The following is a 20,205-nucleotide window of genomic DNA, read 5'->3' as shown; positions in this document are numbered from 1 at the left end:
AGTTACAGACCCTTTTGTGGCAGGTTATTTTTCTGTGAATAGTGAGGGGTTTTGGGCTTTTAAATATTTAATTAGTCTTCTGATATGAGAATTGTTGCACATGCCAACTGCTTCGATTTTCAAACTGTGTTCATCCTAATTATGTTCAGATTTAGATTGGTCATCCCAAACCTCTCACTCTTGTAATTATTTACTCCTTAAAGATCATTCAGCGGAGAAATATTTTTCACCCTTATGGCTCTTTCTTTCCACAAATGGCTTTTCTGGTCCGTTAATTACCCACTCAGAGGATTAGAGTTTGTAATAATGCAAGACATCCTGCATGTAAGATGAGTTTTACAGGGTGAAAAAGAATAAATTGTTTTTTGTAAACTTGCCTCCGGGAATATCCCCTTTTTGGGTTATAATTTTCATCAACAGAGGCCATGTGCCCACCGCTGCATATCTACCAATTCCACAGGGCTACGGAGTGACTCATTTCTACAGCTCAACAGAACTCGAAGCAAAACGCTGAGCAAGAGGCCGAAAGGCAACTTGGTTATTTTACGAGATTTATAAAAGGGCAATCTGCTAGCAAGATGGTATAGTCCTTTTTCTCATGATTTTTAATGCAGATTTCATAGCTTTAAAGTTATATATATATTTAAACGATAACTAATAATAAAATTATAACTTTTCTTATTTCATCTGCTGATTTTTTCCAGAATTACTGTCCCTTGGTAGGTCTTTAATCAACTAACAGCGGTGTCATTTCCTATTAAAATGTGTCTGAGAATCCTCACTACAAGTACCTTCTTTTCTTCTGAGAGGAATGCCTGTCACAAAAGCACTGTTATTCGTTATCCACAGTGATGTCTGGATCTAATTATCATCTGGAAAGCTTGCAGGGCTTCCAGGTATAGGACTTCCCCTGCAGAAGTATCCTTCTGCTCTAAATTGGAAGGCACAATTGCACTTTCTTCTTTGTGTTTCAAAGTTAAGGGATTAAGTTATTGATTTAAGCTGTGCACTCTCTTATTCCTGGAACTTCCAGTTTCAAGCCCAACAAAGTTTAGGGGGCTGCTTTCATTTGCTTGCGTTTACATCTGCAAAAATCCTGTGTATTCCGCAGCTGGTTTTTATGCAAGTCAAACAGATTCACCTCCTGTAAAAAACATATCAGAAAATTCAGTGGCTTGACTCTGTCAACGCACATGTAATCTTTAATTGTGTCAAAAATATTCATGATCTAATCCTTTTATCAAACTGTCTACCACTGAAGAAGTCTCATGTGCCTGCACAATTAAAAACCCCATGTTAGCCATACATAATACTGTATTACATTTGATGCAAATCCTTTTCTATTGAAATAAGCACTGGGCTGACAGCAGGAAGTGGCTGATAAGAAAGCAACAAGGCATTGCTGATGGCATTCATGATAACTGAGCACTAACTCATATGTGTTCTGTCTACAGTACATTACCCAAAGTGCTCCTGTTTAAAATGCGACTCCAGGAGGTGTTCTTTTGCTGTAGTTCTGTCACAAAGGCAGCAAAATTATCTAAGAAAGCTAAATATACAAAGTAAATGGTGTTTTTCATACCCACCAGTGATGCTGGCACTAGAATAATATACTGAAGGCAGTATCAGTGCTACTACATCCTAGATGAGAAAACACCTACAGCTTCATGAGTGTAATAGTACAGTTGAGTTCAATGCTGTTAAGAAATTCAGTACACAGGAAAAGATTAAGGGTTCAGAACTGTCACATTATTGTTAAACTTACAACTTAGCCTAAATTCATTTATTAAATAAAGGAAAAGGAGCACAAACTTTGAGTTATGGTGAAACAATAATCCTACAGCGCCGGAAAAATATGTGTATGAAACTCATTTCGAAATTGCTGCTCCTTCATCATATATATCACAAGAAGCAAGGTATCTGAGAAGCAATGAACAGTGAGATCAGAGATCACAGATTACTACTAAGAAAGGAATACAGATGCCTTTGCACAAATAATGGCCCAGATGAAACATTATACAACTTGGTGTCATTCAGAAGTAGTAAGACTTCTTCCTCTAAGGTGTTCAAACTTTGTTCAGGGTGGCTTGCTGAATGAAACGATTCTGCTATCTCATTTCTATTTTGTGTGTGTATGTGTGTGAAGGTTTGTATGTGTGTGGTAGAAAAAAAAAAAAAAAGATATGGCTTTCAAAAGTATATTTGTACTAAAAATTCTGCACTGCAAGTGTATTATAAAGCAGGTTTGACACAGAAAAAATCCATGTTATAAGGAATTTTCTCCCCATTGATGTGTCTACAGCAGGCTAAAAATATACTGAATCCTGAGTGTTCGGTCCATGTAACACTCTTAAGACTGCATTAACTTCATTGCAGCATCTTGTTTTATAGGCTCAGTTCATCATGACCTATAAAATGTTAGGCTGAAGTGCTTTAAATATCTGCTAACACCATGTGCAAGCCTGGGAGTACAAGGCACTGTGCTGTGAAGCGGCAAAGACAGTACTCTTCTGAGAAAGTAGCACGCACTCTTATGTCACTGATATAAACAGGGTAAGCATGCTAAATAATGTATGAAACAGGCAGCCAATCTTTACATAAAACAGGAATTCTAGCTGAATTCTTTGATTTTATTTTACCAGTATGACACTAGTTTTTAAGATTGCTTCATAAAAAACATAGAAGTTGACTTACCATACCAAATTAAAGAATGTACGTGAAAATTCCTGTCATTTACAGTTCTTATACATAAGAAAAAAAAATCCCACAAATACCTCTTTCATTTGTGGCCATAGCATTTTTGCTAATTATTTTTTGTGCAGTATGTAGGAAATAAAATGCAAAGAGGGGAAATGCAAAGAAGGAAATTATCTATGTCTTTCAGTAATCATGGCCCATTTATTAAGCAATTAGATTGCAATTTTATTATTAGAGAAAAAAAAAAAAAAGAAACGCTGTAAAATACTGTAATTGCTTGCAACTTCGATCCTTAAACTCTTCCATTTCAGAAACTCATTACTGTCAAAATGCCATGAATATGGCCATCCTTTTTTAGGCTGTAAACCCTGGGCACGGGCAGAATCTATGGGATTCAATAAAGAAGTTTCTTCTTGTTGAATTCAACTAAAAAGCTTAATTGAGCCACAAAGGTCAAAAGGTTCTTATATTGCAAGTAGGAGATTATTCTGTGGCAGAAGGAGATTTCCAGAACATGAGATGTGCTCATTTCTATACTACTCTGTAGCTACTTTTTAATTTTTAAACCCATGTTACTCTTCTATTCCTCTCCTCTGAATTAAACAGCTTCACTGTAATAATCTTTAAATTCTATTTCCTTTGTGTTACTAATGAAAACTTTTCACTTTCATCGCTACTGCCGACTTTAGAACACTAAAAAGTACTCATAATTTACTTACGTATATTTAATTCATATTAATCTGTTCTAATTTATGATCTATACCCTGCTATGCCCATCTTCATGTACCTTTTCCATGTCAGTTCTGTTTACTAAGTGATATTCAACGGATTTCCTATAGCGCAATGAACCTTAACAGGCAGCTTTTAATTGCCTCGCATAGGAAACCACATCACTATTAATTCCACAGCAACAGTATAAAATAAAACTATTGCTTCTCAGACTCTAGAGCAATTAGACCTCTCGGCTATTTGGCTAACTCTGCTTCATGATACCCAGTGCAGTTAATTATATTTTTTGATGTTAATAGTCTCTGTCAGTTTCAAGCATAACTCCTCTTTGATGAATATTTAAATTATATTTGAATAAAAAAATAATCTTGGTTACATTTCATATTCAGCAGTCATCACAGCTTAATAAAGGTCTCCTCAGCAAGGGTTGAGATAAATGGTTATATGAACACATGTATAAAGTCCTAAATCAACTTATCAGATAATGTAGCTGTTTTGGCTAAGTATTATAGAGGATATATTGGGGTGGGAGGAATTAATAGGCTTCAATTATTACAGTATTATTCTATACAAACTAAATTTGGCACAGCAATATATAAGTAAATCAGGATTTTTTAATAATAAAGTTCTGAGTGCAACTGAACCAGGAACTTATCTTGGCTGGACTAGAAATTTGAAAACTATATAAAATTCATACAAACTAATCCAAGAGAAAACAAAATTCAGCTGAAAGCTGTTGAAGGTTAAGCAATGTTGTCTCAGTCAAGTTCTCAAAAACATTAGTAAATTACCAAGAGAGGTAATATATACCCAAAACATATAGCACATGATTAATTGTAGGCTAAACAGTACGTACAACTAGTAAAACTCATTTCAGATATCAGAAAAAAACCCCAAGAAAATCACAGGCTGAAATATGTATTTTACATGATGCTCAAATATACAAGAAACAGCATATAATACTTAACAACTTATGTATACTTATGTATAGATACTTATATTTATTTTCACCCATAAACAGCATGGAAACACTGATGCATATATATATATATATATATACACACACACACACACTGTCATGCCAGGTAAGATATACACTGACTTAAGAAAGTCATTAAGACAATAAGAAAGGAAACAAATATAAGATATGAAGACACTAAATAAAGTATCAACACCCTGGTAAAATAATGAATCTAATCTTTTTTGTAGTAAATTACATCTAGATTTTAAATGTCATTAGTTGGTATCAATGATCCTTTTGTTGCTTCCTTTGTAGCTTCTCCAGTGCCATGATTACTCTAACGTGCATATGTGTTATGTGCTTGCACATGTGTAATATTATTTCTTCTGCAGGAAATAATAATTGAATGCACTGCAAAAAGATAATCAAGTACCACTGACAGCTATTTCACCTTACCTGACTGCTCAGAACCTTGTAATATGAGCATTTGTATTTAATTTACGAAGTAATGTCACGATAGAACAACCCCATTAATAAACCCCCCTACCTTTAATGAGTAAACTAGACCTACTAATTTCATACTAAGAATTAATGATAGTGAAAATGCACAATGCCAGATAAGGTTCTTCTCAGTCATGGGTGTTACTGTTTTTTTCTGTAATAAAGCTAAGGACTACGGTATACTTCATGAATATTCTAAGCTCTGTGATTATGCCTAGTTCATGAAAACAAGCTAAATGTATTTCTGCTTTTTTTTGTTACATTTGAGTCATAACTAAATCTAACACATAGAAAACAAACAAAACAAAACAAAAATCAATCGGGCTATGGCCCAGTATTGTGAAATGCTTAGTTTAAAAATAAAGAATATTTTAAGCTTCTGCTACACTGAAATACTCATGGGGGTGACTGCCATACTAAGACCTACGTCTGTTTCAGATGAGTAGAAGCCTTCATTTTTAAACTATGCTTAAAAAAAGATGTCTAATGTTGATCATCTTGCATGGGAAATGTTTTGTTAAACAGTTGTCAGCAAGCTGAAACACAAAACTGCTGGCATGCCAAAGCAAAAGAAGGACCTCGTACATGAGATCAGCATCAGTACCACAGCAACTCCGACGTGCATTCTGAGAATGTACCTTACCCACAGCAGCCTGTGCTATCCTATCATCAACACTGGCGCTTTTCTGACACAAAAAGGACAGATATGCAAGCTCTTAATGACTAGAAAGGAGAAAAAGGCAAGGTATATCTCTTATTCTGAGACACTTTTCACTACGTAGTATCTTTAGCAAAGGGAGACAATCTTTGGCTGCAGACGGAAAAGCAAGGGAAAAAGCAAGATAGCAGCAGGGGTCAGCAGAGCCCTTGTCTAAGCCTGGCAGACCCCCGAAGTAAAGTGTGCCATTACCACAATCACAGTCATTTGTGAATGGCAAAGGATAAAATCCTGCCCGTGAAAACTGTTCTCAGTCACATTAAGAAATGCAAATCTGAAGTGTGCTGCAGTTCAAACGCTGAATCAACCGTGGGCCCTGTGAGGAAGCTATTTCTGAGGGACTAAAATGCTTCTTTGTGGAAGTCTTCCAAAGGCTTGAATTCAGCTCTGCACTGACCCCACAGCAGGTTTTGCCTTCTACCAGCAAAGACACCCTGTGTGAAGTTTGCTTTTGGCTAGACCTTTTCACTCCAATGAGTGACATTAATCAGTTATAGGAGATTTACCCCCACCCATCCAGCCTGGAGACCAGTGGAAGATTTATTTTATTCCCTCACATTATGGAATAGATCAAACATTTTCACTTGGAAGGACACTGATACGGTATGATGATGTTCCCCTCTGCAGAGCTGACAAGGCAGAACAAGATGGGGGGCTTGAGATGTGTGTCTTCTTCAGAGAACTCATTTTGTTTTCTTTCAAAAATGTCCTACTCTCATTTAGATATAGGATTTTTTAAAATTACATATTTGTTGGACTTGTGAACAGGTGGAAAAGAATTTAACATCTCCATTCTTCCACTCTCCCGTTGGGAAGGATAAGAAAAAAATAAAAGTCTCAGGGGAAAGAATGGATCCACTGCTTCCTTCAGCTTTCCCCTTAATCACTCTGTGGGGCAGGAGGCACTTTGCTTACATTTTCAACACTCTCCCTATAAGCACAGCTGTCTTGCAGAGAGATGATGGACATAACAGGTTAAGAGTATGTGAGAAAAGTTCATGGTAACAAAAGCCCAAGCATGAACTCTTCACTGGTGTCATGATGGACATGGTAATTGACAGTGCATGTGTTGCATGCGCTATAGATAGGACAGGGTATGTGCAAGAGAAAAAACACCCACTTCTGAAGAGGTTTTATTCCTCTTTTAATACTTTTACTTTTCTGCAGCAATGTTTTAAAAAGGAAGGGTTTTAAAAAATTACTGTTCTCCAAGTTCACCTATTATAGCTATTTTTATACTTATGCTTACATTTTATAATGAGGTTTGCTTTATTTGTGCATATTTAAAAAGCAAAATGATACTGATTAAATGCTTAGTGAAGATGTAAAGATCACATAAAGCTACAATTACAGTATAAATTGCAGATGAAAATAGAATTTTGAGGCCATTTCAGTGCAGGATTGATGTAACCTCCTTTCTGTTGCAGATCAAAAGTAAACTGAATATATGAACTGTGAGAGTATATTTTTTAATATGGATGTTTGCATGGTCTGCAGAGTTTTCAGTTTTAAACATTTTGAATTTTTCCTCTTAATTATCATAACTATTCTATCAGTATAACACAGATCAGAAGTTCCTGTTTAAAAATTCAAGGCATTTTAGCCTTTATTAGGAGAGAAACTCTTTTCTTTCAGAAGTTAACATTAATTTGGCTGTCAACGGTAAATGCTTGAATTTTGTGTCTAAGTAAATAGTTCCATAGATTCAGAGTTAATACGCTGTATTTTCTTTAAATACAAAATGTTAATTTTCTACAAGCCCCACCAATAGTTATAACTCTCAATTACTCAAAAAATAGGGTGTACAGATTGTAATGGACCTGACATTTTTTAAATATAGGTTTCTCAAGATTTAAGATTATTCTATTCAAAATTATTATCTGTCACACTACCCAAGTATTTATTTAAATAGACAAAAAATATAATCTAATTGCATAGTACTGGAATCACAAACATAGTTATGGTGTCTAATCTTTAAAATAATTGGGAACTTTTCCTAAACAAAAAGTTTAGGATGAGGAAAAATTATTCCTACTAAAAAAAGTCTACTTTTATTTCAGAAGAGAAAGGTCCCAGCATGCAAAACCACTTCTTAGCAGTTTATTGTTCCCTATAAAATTACATACGCATATGCATTTGCCTTTGAAATGTATTTTAAGTATGTATTTACAAGTACTTTAAAATATCTGTTATTATTTTAAGCTAATAAAACTGAAATTCAAATACTATGTGGTGTCTGCGTAACCCTAAGTGCCTGTCCTAACAAAAGCCTATGGTCTATCCACCTGCAGTTGCAGAGCGGGGCTTTGAAGTTGACACTGGAAGCCGAAAGTCCTCATAAATGCGCAGGCAGTTTGAATATAACCCACGCAATCCACCTGCGATCTGCTTACAGTGGAAATGGATTTAAGACTAGGTCCTAAGTAAATTTTATCATGTTAATTTTCAAATCTCTGCTGTGCCCATAAAGAGCAGTGCTAGTTAGTCTTATCAGCTTCAAAGTCTCGTGACAGTTTCTGGCTACAGCCACACAAACACACTTTATGAGCTACCAACTCGAGCAATTTCCTCAGGCTGCTTTGCATCTTCTGCTTCCCTGTTCATTTAATTTCTTTTTAAACAAAGAGGAAACAGAGATTTGTCCCTGCTAAAGGGCAGCAGAGCACCAAGGAGTTTGACTATTTTAAGATCTAACTGCCTGAAAGTGAGTCCTCTGCCACTTACACTACTCCCTCACCTACTATTCTAGAAATAAGCTTATTTCTGTACTTTCACGTGTGGTAGGATCTCTCAAACTTGACTGTATGCAAACTCTGGGGTTAATTATCAGAGAAGTGTGCAAGGGGAGAGGGATTTTCTAAAGGTCTAGTCTCTTTCTTCAAAGCTTTAATTTTAACCATGCCAGTCTGAAGTTTACATGGAATCTAAATACATCTGAAAGACTTTATTCTGGAATAATTGGGATGTAATTTCAATCAGAGACTGAAAATTTAATAACTACTTTACAAAAGTAAAAGTAAAGCATTGAAGTCATTAGTGTTCTAGTCAGGCTTCCTAGAAAAGCATTAAGTTAAAAATCTTTTGAGAACTGCAGAAATGAAAGAAAAGGGAGGGAGAAAAAAATAAGTAGAAATTTGTTCTGAGAAAGGAGCTGATGCATCAGCGGACACTGGCAAAGTTTGTGTGCTAGTATCTCAAATTCTCTGGAAGAGGAGCAGGGCATATGATTACATGGCTTTGTGTTAAACTGGAAACCTCATCTTATTTTTCAATCTCCAGATTTCACAGTATTGATCTCATTAAGCTAGTGTTTTCACATTGTAACTGCAGTAAATGTAAGCTGCTGTGCAAAAGCTGTGGAGTAATGTTGCAAATGAATGATGAGTATTTAATAACTGCTATGTAACTACATTTAACTATTGGTCTAAACTGAATTGAGTGGTCAACCATAGTGGTAAAAACACTGCTGACTGAAGTGACAAAAACATGTCCTCAAAAGCAAACACTGTAAGATTTTTATGTAGCAATGTAGAAACTACTGCAGTTTATTTCTAAAGGTATGGAAGGAAAGTTTTTCCTGTTATCAAATGTTCTAACAGATTGGGTTTTTTTAGTCAGTTTAAAAAAAAAAAAAACAACGAAGAAAACCAATGAACCTGATAGTCCTTCAGGTGAGATTTTTCTATGCAATTGCTGCCATCAAAATACAGCTGATGTGATACTTTTAGGTATCAGATCAAGGACATGTGCTGAGTACCAAACAACAGTTTGCCTTAGACAACAAAAAATTATGATCACCAATGCAGTTATAAATAATGAGATACAAGACCGTTTAATATTTCATAAGAAATTTGCAACATTCTTCTATGCTTGCAATATAGCACAAATTAAGCAATTCTGATAAAAGATTAAACAAGGGAAGAGATAGCTTTTCCACTTAATGACAGGATCTGAGATAGAAAACTACAAAAGTAAACTTCAAAATAACTATAAATGCCAGACAAAATAGAAAGCAAAGTGTCAAATGATCTTTGTTTAAACAAAAAAACCAAAACAAAACAAAAAAATTAAAAACTGTCTCTAAGTGTAGATATTCTGAACAAATGCCATATATGTGATCACAACTTCATTTTAATCTGTTGAAAAAAGGATAGAAGTGAAAGACTGGGAAGTCCAAAAATACTCTGCTATCACAAACTTACAGTTTATTAATTGAAGGGGGAGGGTTGAAATTTCAACTTTCCAGTAACAGTTTGATGTCACTTTAAGCAAGATTGTGCCTCTGTATTTGTCTCTGACTACCTTACTCTGTATATTTGCAGTGAACATAAGGAGGACTTTGATCAAAACACAACATGTATTTTACACAACAAGGAAGTCTACAGAGAGGCACTACATTCACAAAAGCAATTGAAGGTGGTTTCAAAGGGAGTTGACAGATTAGAGGATGATGACACTGCTGCTTCAGTCTCAATGGAAATCTGGCTTGATCTAATTAACAACGAACTAGAACCACAAAAAGATAATTCAAACGTGATTTAAAGAAGTTGTATTACCTTTTTACTAGCGAAGCAATGGAGCCTTTCCCTTACTGATGACAGAACAAGTCACAGGTTGAACACAGAACAAGAATAAAAGGTCTGATATCCTTAATTTACCTCCAGCATTTGAAATTAAAGCCTGAAATCTAGCCCAAGTATTTGACTACAGAAGTAGAGAACATCCATGTACTCAAATGAAAATGATAAAAAATTGTTGAGTCATTCATACTCATGACAACTTGAATGAATTGGAAAATCAAAATGGAAATTTTTAAGCTGTGACTATATGTTAACTGAGTGCTACTATTTTCAAACAGAACACAGTAAATAGAGAAAGGATGCAGGACAACCTGTATGTTTCATTTGACACATCTATATACATGCACTGGAAAGCTCCCAGGTTATTCCCATCCCCTTTTGGTTCAGACTCCTCACCCTAGGAAAAATGCACTGGGAGGAAAACTTCCCGCCAATCCTGAATTTATTCAGGCTTGTATTTTAAGCCAGTAACAATGACAGTACTGATTTGTGATGACATTTCCACAGCTGTCAGTACTAGGTGTCTGCTGCCTGTATGTGGCCCGTAGCACAGGAATTTCTGTGAATCTTAGTTCTGATGCACCTTTTGTACTAAAACCACTTTTACTGGCTGTTCTGACCGTCTTCTCTGAACGACAATCGCTGTCACTAAGACATAATGCAGCTTGTGCTTATATGCATATATACTTTGTACATACGTGTATAATGACATATAATCATCCTGGCATTTAATCATTCCAGCATTTTCCGTTGGATGCACTTCACAGGTGGGAACTACAGCAATGATTTACTGCATTCATAGGAAATGTGTAACTTTGGCAGGAAGCACACAAGTTACTGAAAAATGTAGCAGCATTTTGGACACATTTTGAGTGCTGTTTGACCACCTAAAAGACAAGGAGACAGGGAACCTCCAAATAAGTGAATTGGTCCATTCTCCTTGAAGCTATCTTTCTGCTTTTTAACTTTTGCTCACAGAATTAAAAAATAAATTAAAAAAAAAAAACAAAAAAACCAAACAACAAACCAACTCTCTTATTGCAACTGGTAGCTTTTATTTCCTTCTAATATTACTAAATAGAAATAATACTACCTCAATAGCAAACTGGCAACTACAACTCATCATTTCTTACAGTATGTGCCTCTTACAGTATTAATTCAGGCATTTTTCCTCTTTAGTCCTCAAAATTATATATATTTACCTTTGTGTCATAATTTTGTAGGCGTCTGGAAGGAAGCATTCTGTGTTCTCCATCTGGAAAGGGTCAGCATCACAAATCTTGTCATCTGTCCGTCCATAGTTAGCACTTTCTATCATAATAACATCGCTTCCCGGACACCGAAGGTCAATAGAGTAGCCTTCACAGGAGAGCTCCCTCCTAACCAAACCAAATGGTAGTGCTGCTCTGCTGAAACCTAAAAGAAAAAGAGGAAAAATATGGGATTTAGCCTAAAGGATATATTGCACTGGACTATTCTTTTTCTGCCACATAGGCCCTAACTCTCATCAGTGTGCTAAAGGAAGTTAAACAGTTTGACCTGGTACCATGTTAAGTGAAAAAGAATTTTTCATCAAACTGTCACATCACTATGCCACTACTGCTGTGTCCTTAATCTGGGAAAGGAGGAAATTTCTCTTTACTTCTAACCCTTCTCAGGGTAGACAGTGGTACCTATCTGCATGTCTACATTGCTTCTTTCTCCCCTCTTTGGGCACAGTCAGACAGGCCATGTCAGAAAGTGGGAAGCAGCAGAGCAGGAAGGATTTGCAAATGCAGAAGTTACTTTAAAAAAGAAACCCAAGAAAAAAAACAAAGCCATAGCTCCAACTTCATTAGTCTTTCTTAATTTGTATCTTCTTTTCTCCAGGAAGAGTTAGGTTTCTTTTGCTTAGCTATATTGTCCCCAGCATGGACATGTTTGTGCCACCAGGTGTAATATACATGGCTGATACTTTACCGAGTTGAACCTCAGTGCTACTTACTGTGCCTTTTAAATAAATAAACCCAGAGACAGATTAAGATTTTGGACAAATATATAAATGATCAGCACTGCAGATGAGTACTGTATAAAATTTCCCCATCCCTCCCAAAAACGATGTACGTGTTCCACCGAATTCTCATTTTTAACATGTTTTTCTGCATGGGAGAATTCCTAAAAATAGCTAACTTCTCTAATGAAGCAGTATGAAATACTTTAGAAAAATACAGTGGTTCAGATATTCATCCAGATATTTAGTCTTTCACAGACATTTCTTTATGCAAAAAATACACTTAATCAGAAAGATGTATCTGTAACAGAGAGTATTTCTGTTTCTTACAAAATGAGTGCATTACTGCATTTTGGAAGACAAGATGGGAAACATGGTAGTGCTAAATACCTATTTCTTTAAAAGAGTACATACTTTCTAAATTTTCAGCAGAATTACAGGTATTTCCTCCTTTGAAAAAATCATCCTAATACAGTAGCACAACACCATTAATATTTCAGTTCAGGCTGCTGGAGACAAGTTGTGACAACAAAGAGAAATAGTATATGGAGCTCTACAGTGTTTTGAAGGCAAAGAAACTTTTCTCAAGAAGTGTGATGCGTTAGAAGAGGCGAGGAAGCAAGGATCTAAAAGAACAACTTGAGATAACCCCTTGATAGTAAATTTTCACACAAACCAGATGCTGTCACTTTTTCTACTGAATTAAAGATCTGTGGATTAAAACTCCTACTGTATGAAGATGATTATCTGTTAGGACTGCAAAAAAGAGCTGCTGACAATGATCACGCCAGTGTCAAGATGTGGCTCCCTTGGCAACCAGAGCTCATCTTCCCGTCTGCCCCCTTCTCTGCCTGCACATCCCTGCCTTACACTTTGCACCAGCACCAGCTTTTGTCCAACTTATGTAGTAAACTCATGCAAGGGGCTGGTTTGACTTTAACCTCCCTCTGCTGCAGAAGAACTGATGAGGTCTCAGATGACGAGCTCTTTGGCTGGGTGGGAATTCATCCCTGCACAAGGGGAAGGGGGAAGGCCAGAGCGCAGCAACCAGGTCTGCCTTCAATTCACATTTTGTGGAACCATATCCTACATGAAACCAGTATTGTTACTCTGCCAACATGCTCTAGTATTTGTTAATAATAGAAGAAGCCATATCCCTGTGGAAAGCACCACAGCTCCATCTCAAATTCACTCCTGGCTGTTGGTTTGGCTGCACATACCAAGTGCAAACACTATTATTAGAGGCTTGCTGAAGTATCATGAGCTGAAAGCTAGAAAAAGCTAAAACACGAATCCATCACATTAACACCCTACATGTTCCTCCCATGCAGCAAATTAATACAATGAAGACAGAAGCTGCTCACGGCTCAGTGAGGGCGTGAAATGGGCACAGAGAGGGGTACACACAAAGCCTCCACCACACAAGCATACAGCAGCTCCTTTGATTAATTACCATCATGACAGATGCAGTGGGACCAAATATAATGCTGCTAGTGACTGCCATTCCTACATCCTACCTCTCCCATCAAACTGAATGCCATCCACATAAAGTTTATCCCTCCAGCTGGCGGCAATGGCACCTCTTATCTCCTGCACTTTGCAGGGCTTCCACCAGCGTGCATCACTGCCATGGCCTGACCAGGGGTGTCCAGCTGCTCTTCCCCCTGCCCCCAACTCCCCCCCACCTTTTGGGTTTCGATCAGCAAGGAGGCGAACAGCAGCTTCAGCTGTCCAAAGGGGATTTTTGCAGAAGGGGAGGCGGGGAGGGGTGGGGGTGCGTGGCATAGAGCCGCTGAGGTATCGGTGGCCATGCATGCAGTGTGTGTGCAGAAGCAGGTGAGACGTGTGGGTTGTTATGGAGCCAGGGCTGACAAACACACACCAAACTACCTGTGACAAGCACAGAACTCTCACTGCGGATCCTGCAGCACAGTCTCCACTTCTGCTAAGAAATACTTTGAATTCAAATACAAGACCTCTGCAGTTTGTTACAGAGATCAGCTGCCTGCAAATCTTATTTCATCATCTACGGCAACTGCTATAAGTACTATGAATGTGTTTTATCCTGCAGTTTTTTCCCCTGCAGGCATCTACGAGAAGTTCTGTATTAGGAGAAACATTAAAAATACTAGAGCAAGGTTAGATCACTTCACAGGCAACAGAGGACACACCTGAGATTGTAATGTAAGTGTTACATTGCAAAAGTAGCAAGTAATAAAGCAAAACAATGCAGCATGTGTTAGGTGGGGAGCCTGCTCTAAGGAATCTCTATGGTGCAGACAGAATTTTAACTAAATGAAATAAATAAATCTAAAGTCCACTAACAAAGCTGCTGTGATCTTTATGCTGAAGCTTTATTTGTAATTCTTTCCTATCAACAAAGAAAAAATAAGCGTATCAACAAGCAAAGTGTAATTCAATCCATCTTGCAACCCTGACAATCGAAGCAAGAACTAGTGGGAGGCCCTGTGAGCGAAAAATCAATATTGCAGCTTTGTGCCGTGCAAATGTGAATACTGCCAAATAGCAGTGCTTAGGGTAAAATGAACTGTTTTGCTCCATTTTCTCCTCTCTGAACAAATGATTTTGAAACGACAGCTTTTTTTGGAGCTATAAAACGTCAAGCAATAACTCCCTGCGCTTTAGGCAAGTGATTGGAATAAATACCTCTTGGCAACAGGTGCAATGACTAAGGACTGAAATTCATTTACATTCAGGAGATAATTCCCGATAAACAGATGCACTGCCACAGGATGGAAGTTTGCACGACCGGCATCTGAATGCTACTGCCTGCCTCTACATCATTTCAGAGCTTTTTAGAGTAAGTATGTGGCTCTGTCAATAATTACTGTTGTCACTGGTAACTTTGTATCTCCAATGCAATTCCTCAAGAATATTTTCGATACTGTATTTTCTAACCAACCTGTGTTCAACCTGCTGCTTGTCTTACTGTACCTTGCATAAATCTATTTTGTTTGGCTGTCCTCCTGCAGTTGAAATCAACATTCTTCGTCCTCCTGCTAATTGCTTCAAAGAAAACTGTGCCATGGATGACACTGCTCCTGCTGTCTGCCACCCAAGAACGCAGAGTGCTTCCTGATTGCAAAGACCTTTCTGGTGCCCAGGCTGGGACTTCCAGCACAACCTAAACATTAACTCAAGTAAGCGTCTATTACCAAATGCAGCATACACTGCCTCTGATTCATTTATGTTTGTATACATTAATCAGTGTTGTGTGGGTTTGGTTTTTTTTTTTTGGTGTTTGTTTTTTTTTTTTTTTTTTTTTTTTCCCCAAAAATGGCAGAAGATTAATACCTAATGAGAAAAAGAGTGTGGTCTCTGTCCTGCTGACCATTTTGATTATAGAAAAACTTCCTGGCAAGCATGCGTTTCCTGCACGTTTTATCTGCTGATAAATTAGTTGAGTGCAGGCCCTTTACTGAAAGAAGAAAATAAACTGCTTTTGCAAAATCACTTTTCTAAGAAAATAAAGGTAGAGGGCATTTTTAGTGGCAATATACATTCTTTAATGCTTTATTGATCAATCTGTGTAGAAAAACACTGGGGAAACAATCTAAATGAAACATCACAAAAATCTTTCCTCATACTTTAGTCTATGAAATGAAAAAATACAAGTTGTATGAAAGAAATGTAACTCAGAACAGTGTTTCAGAAACACCTTAAGCTCACATTTAGCTAAAAATTGTTTGATACAAGTTTGCAATTATTCACCATTCTGCTGTCTTGGTTCCTTCATTGAAATGATTTATCTTTAGAAAGATAACCTAAATTTGTCAAAGTGCAAAGAAAAGTTAATAATTCACAGCACCCTGCCCACTAGCATACCATATTTTTGAGCTGTCAATAATAAGAGAGTGTGCCAACTTTGGTAGATAAAAGCAAAAAGCCAGCACCACATTTGAATGTTCACCCTATACAGAGGCAAAATAGTGGAATGTAAACAGGCTAACATCAGTACTCCTCGACATCAGAAGCAAGGAACCTTTGATTAAAACTTAAAGCACAGAGAAAGTCAACATGGAACTATAAAATTATTTCAAAGAATGCAGATACTGGAAGAACTGAGAATCCAAAACAAATCTTTGCAGAAATAAATATATATGTCTCTGAGAGCAAGGAAATATTTCTTCTTGTGTTATTTGGCTCTAACAGAAAGGTCTTCTGAAAAGAGCACATCTTTTCAAACAGAATGTTTACAGTTATCTCTTTCACAATCTCTTTTATTTTACCAAATCATGCAACATGATGATTCAAGTTCTACACAAGAAATAGTGATGCATCTTGGGCAGCATTTCAATAATATGTGTTCAACAAATGCAAAGCCCGACAAAAACTGTGCTGAGAATCCTTCTCCTCACTCCCAGTGAAATGTGTACGAGCATGCACGAAGGGTGCACAGAGACAGCTGAACATACTTTGCCATCTGAAAATCATGCAAATACTCAACATGGGCTCTGCTAAGCTTTAATAATTCTACAGAAAAGCCTTAACATTCTGCAGTTTCTACAGAATCCCACAAACTCTGTCAAGGGAGACTTCTCCCCATTTCTCAGCACTGTATATATTTCACACAGACAAGCATGTTATTTTGTTAAACAGCTTTTAAATTATCCAATCCTGGTCAGCAGATCACTACCAACTACTACAAAGATAGAGGCAATTTAAGTGACAACTGCACTTTCTAATTCTATCTTTGAAGGAAAAAAGTCATTCTGGCAAGCATGTCTATTAAAAGATTACAGTGGCACAGTAAGAGCTTCTGATACTGCATAGAGGTCTGGAGTTCACAGCACTCAGCTCTTCTTTCAGGGAAACCCAGCAGCCAGCGCACAGCCAGCCCGCGCTGCAGCCTGGCAGACAAAACCCGACTGTTGAGTCGGGGTAGAATTAGGCAGGAAGCGATCATTTCAAAAATATTCTCCTACAGCTGTATTCTTTGCCATTTTCAGTATATATTAATTATTTTCATTTAAGATGCTGGAAGGAGGGGACATCTAGAGAAAAGGGACTATTGAGTGAAGGACATCTATTTTCTAGTAAGAGACGTCTTCCTTATTTTTTTTAACCCATTCATAAATAGGGTATTAACTCAAAGCACAGTACATGAAAGTATGTTCATTAGTTGAACTTTTAACAGAGGCCTGAAGTCCTAAGGAACAGACTTGACCATTTAAGTTGCACTGAAGCAAAGCAACTATTTCATCGGATTAATTAGCTGAGGAGTGATTTTTAACACTGGTCTCTAGAATTTTGCTTCTCAGACACACTGTTTCAGATTTTAATTACTCGGCTAAAATCTGAAAGCCCGTCTCTTACAAAATAGAAATATGAATTACTACCAATAAAAGCTTTTAGAAATGTAAGTAACTAATGAAGGCTTTTTATAAATATTTTTTAATTTCATTAAATTGTGATTTAGTCTTTAAAAAAATTAAAATTTTAAAAATCTTTGTCAAATTTTAGTGGTTTTAAAGGTTTGGTGCGAGCAGCAGAATTACAACTGCAAGTAATTTTCTGTAATTATATACTTAATATTCAGTGTACATAAGCATAAAGCACAGCATGGCTGATTAATGAAATTCAGGACAGAAGCCTGAGTTACACCCTCTGACTCACACAAGGACGGGTCCTGCCTTCCAGGTTCACTGAAACTTATTACAATTTTCATTTACAGTCTCCATGCAATTCTCAAAAATATCCCTGTGAGGCTGTCTTCAGAAAAAAAAAAAAAGGCAGGGCTTACCTGCTTTCTGCACCTTGTTGAATGATTCAGCAAAACCTGAAGTGAGCAGCAGCATTTCAGCCTTTTAATGTAACAGTGTTGATCCTTCCTGTGTCCAGCTAGCACCGACCTATTTGAATTCTCCTAAACAGCTCTCCCTCCTTATTCAGAAGGGCAAGAATATGTCTTTCCAAGGTAACAAAATTAAGGGGTTTTTTGGACTGTGTTTTGGTTAGGGTTCACATTGGGTTTTTTTAAATAGCAGGAGAGAAGAGAGCGCTACATTGACAGATCTGTAGACAGAAGTCCTTCAATCACTCGGAACAGGAACAGCCCAGACAGCAGCCATGCATGCAACCCCACATTAGTCCATCATGTCTCAACCCTATTTTGAAGGAATCATCACTATGGGAAAAGAGATAGTTTGGTCTTCATGCCCATTTAATCCTTCACCTCCCTGCTGAGGCTGCCACAAGAGTGCTAATTAATGCTAAACTGTGAAAACGGGCTTCTGCACTTTGAATCCAGCCACACTGAAACTGGATAGAAACTACTAATTCCTTTAATGAAAGTCACCAAACCAGAGCCTGGTTCCTGGCAGCATTTTAGCAATGCCTGCATATGGCAGATGGAAACCATGTGATCTAAACATAAAAGTCTAAATATCTAGTGTATGTGTGTTATTCAGTTCTCACTTAGAACTAAATTTTATTCTCATATGCATGCACCTTTCTCATTCCTTTCAGTGGGAGCTGTATGCATGAGAGCAAAACTTTGCCCTCTTGATCTAAAATTATCCCAGTTTGAAAGAGTATTCATCTGTCAATGAGATTTCTTTTCTTTTGCCAGCCAGATGTCTGTTCTCAGGCTGCAAGAATCTCCTTCCTTTTTTCCTTCACATCATACACACTTGATCCTCTGCCAGCTCGCAAAAAGCACTCTACCCTTTTCTTTCTTGCCGTTAAATACATTGCATCTTCAAAATTTCTCAAGGCAAGTAAGTCCCATGGTCTCTGCAAATCCCCCTCCTGGAGGTTATCTCCAGTTTACCAACTGTGAACTCTCTAAGCACACCACCTGTCAGGAAGGAGAAGCTTCTGAATCAGAAACAACCTCTGAAACAGGGAGGTAAGACACACAAAAGCTGATGTGTCAGAAATCTTGTGTCAACAGGATTTCCCGCTGAATTATTTCCTCTGCACAGGATACTGGTAACTGAATAAAAATAAATATTCTTTTATTTTCTCTAAAAATGTATTTTGACAACAATTTATATTTCCAGTTATCTCAATAATTTTTGACTAGAAACCATACGTTGAGGAGGTGCAGAGGAAGAGGAAGAAAGGGTAATTTCCATGAGCAGTATTCAGAGTGAACAGCTGACACAAGAAATATGCTTTTATTCTCATCTTTAAGAAACTCAAAGCCTTGTTACCTCAGAGGCTGATAAAAACCATGCAGAGATATACCATTTCCTTGGGAATATGTGCACTGGTGAAAATTAAGTCATTCCAGCAGGTGATATGTTGGTGTGCTGTGTACAGCACCTTCTTAAATGGGTTGTACCCTAACTGGTGTAGGAAAGCAAAACATTTCATCTCACTAAAATGTAGAAACTGGACCCTGATAATTCTGGCTCATTTTAAACAAAATGCTATTCTGTAAGTGTCAGAGTTTAAAATACCAAATACAGCCCTCGTGCTAAAAAAAAAAAAATCACAGATGTAATTAAAAATACTGTATGATTGCTAGCACATGGTAATATTTGAGATCACAGCTGTAAAATTACAAAGGGGGTGTTTTCTTGTTTACAAACAGTATTATATACACATTAGAAATGGCATCAAGTAACAATGTAAAAGTTCATATACTCGCTTTTGTTTCAATAAAATGATGGCATGGAGTCAATCGTCACAGTATAATTTACAGTGGAAGAATGACATAGTTAATTTTAATGATGGCAAGCCACTTAAAGAGTGTTTATGAGTATGCAAATAGCGCAGCAATCCCCCTTCTCATTCAGTATAGCCTCTGAAACATTTCTGAGGACTCAGTAGAAAGAAGAATCCTTGGAAACATAAAGCGTCAAGACCCTGCCGATGAAACTGATAAACCAAAATACACAGTCATACCTTTTGAAAACAAGGAGAAAAAGCAATGTGATGAATGTACTTTAAGGTAAATGTGCCGTCACTTCAAATATTCCCACAAATAGATATGAGACAAGAGTAGCAAGCAATCTTGGAAAATGCCTGTCAGAGTGAAAGGCTTTCTTCCTGACCTTGC

General features: G+C 37.1%; 1 protein-coding gene across 32 annotated transcripts in view; it reads right to left on the bottom strand.

The window, feature by feature from the left end:
- Positions 1-20,205, bottom strand: part of ADGRL2 (adhesion G protein-coupled receptor L2) — a 393,248-nt gene that overhangs the window by 60,698 nt on the left and 312,345 nt on the right. For all 32 annotated transcript variants that reach the window (XM_026853639.1, XM_026853640.1, XM_026853642.1 and 29 more), the window contains one exon: positions 11,389-11,602. In XM_026853639.1, the coding sequence (XP_026709440.1) occupies positions 11,389-11,602 (214 nt within the window). The remainder of the gene's footprint in view (positions 1-11,388; positions 11,603-20,205) is intronic.

Source organism: Athene cunicularia (genome assembly GCF_003259725.1).
Source record: "Athene cunicularia isolate RWA chromosome 8 unlocalized genomic scaffold, athCun1 chr8_part1, whole genome shotgun sequence".
NCBI lineage: Eukaryota > Metazoa > Chordata > Aves > Strigiformes > Strigidae > Athene > Athene cunicularia.
The sequence above is the reverse complement of the archived record's forward strand: the minus strand, read 5'-3'. Positions and strand labels throughout refer to the sequence as shown.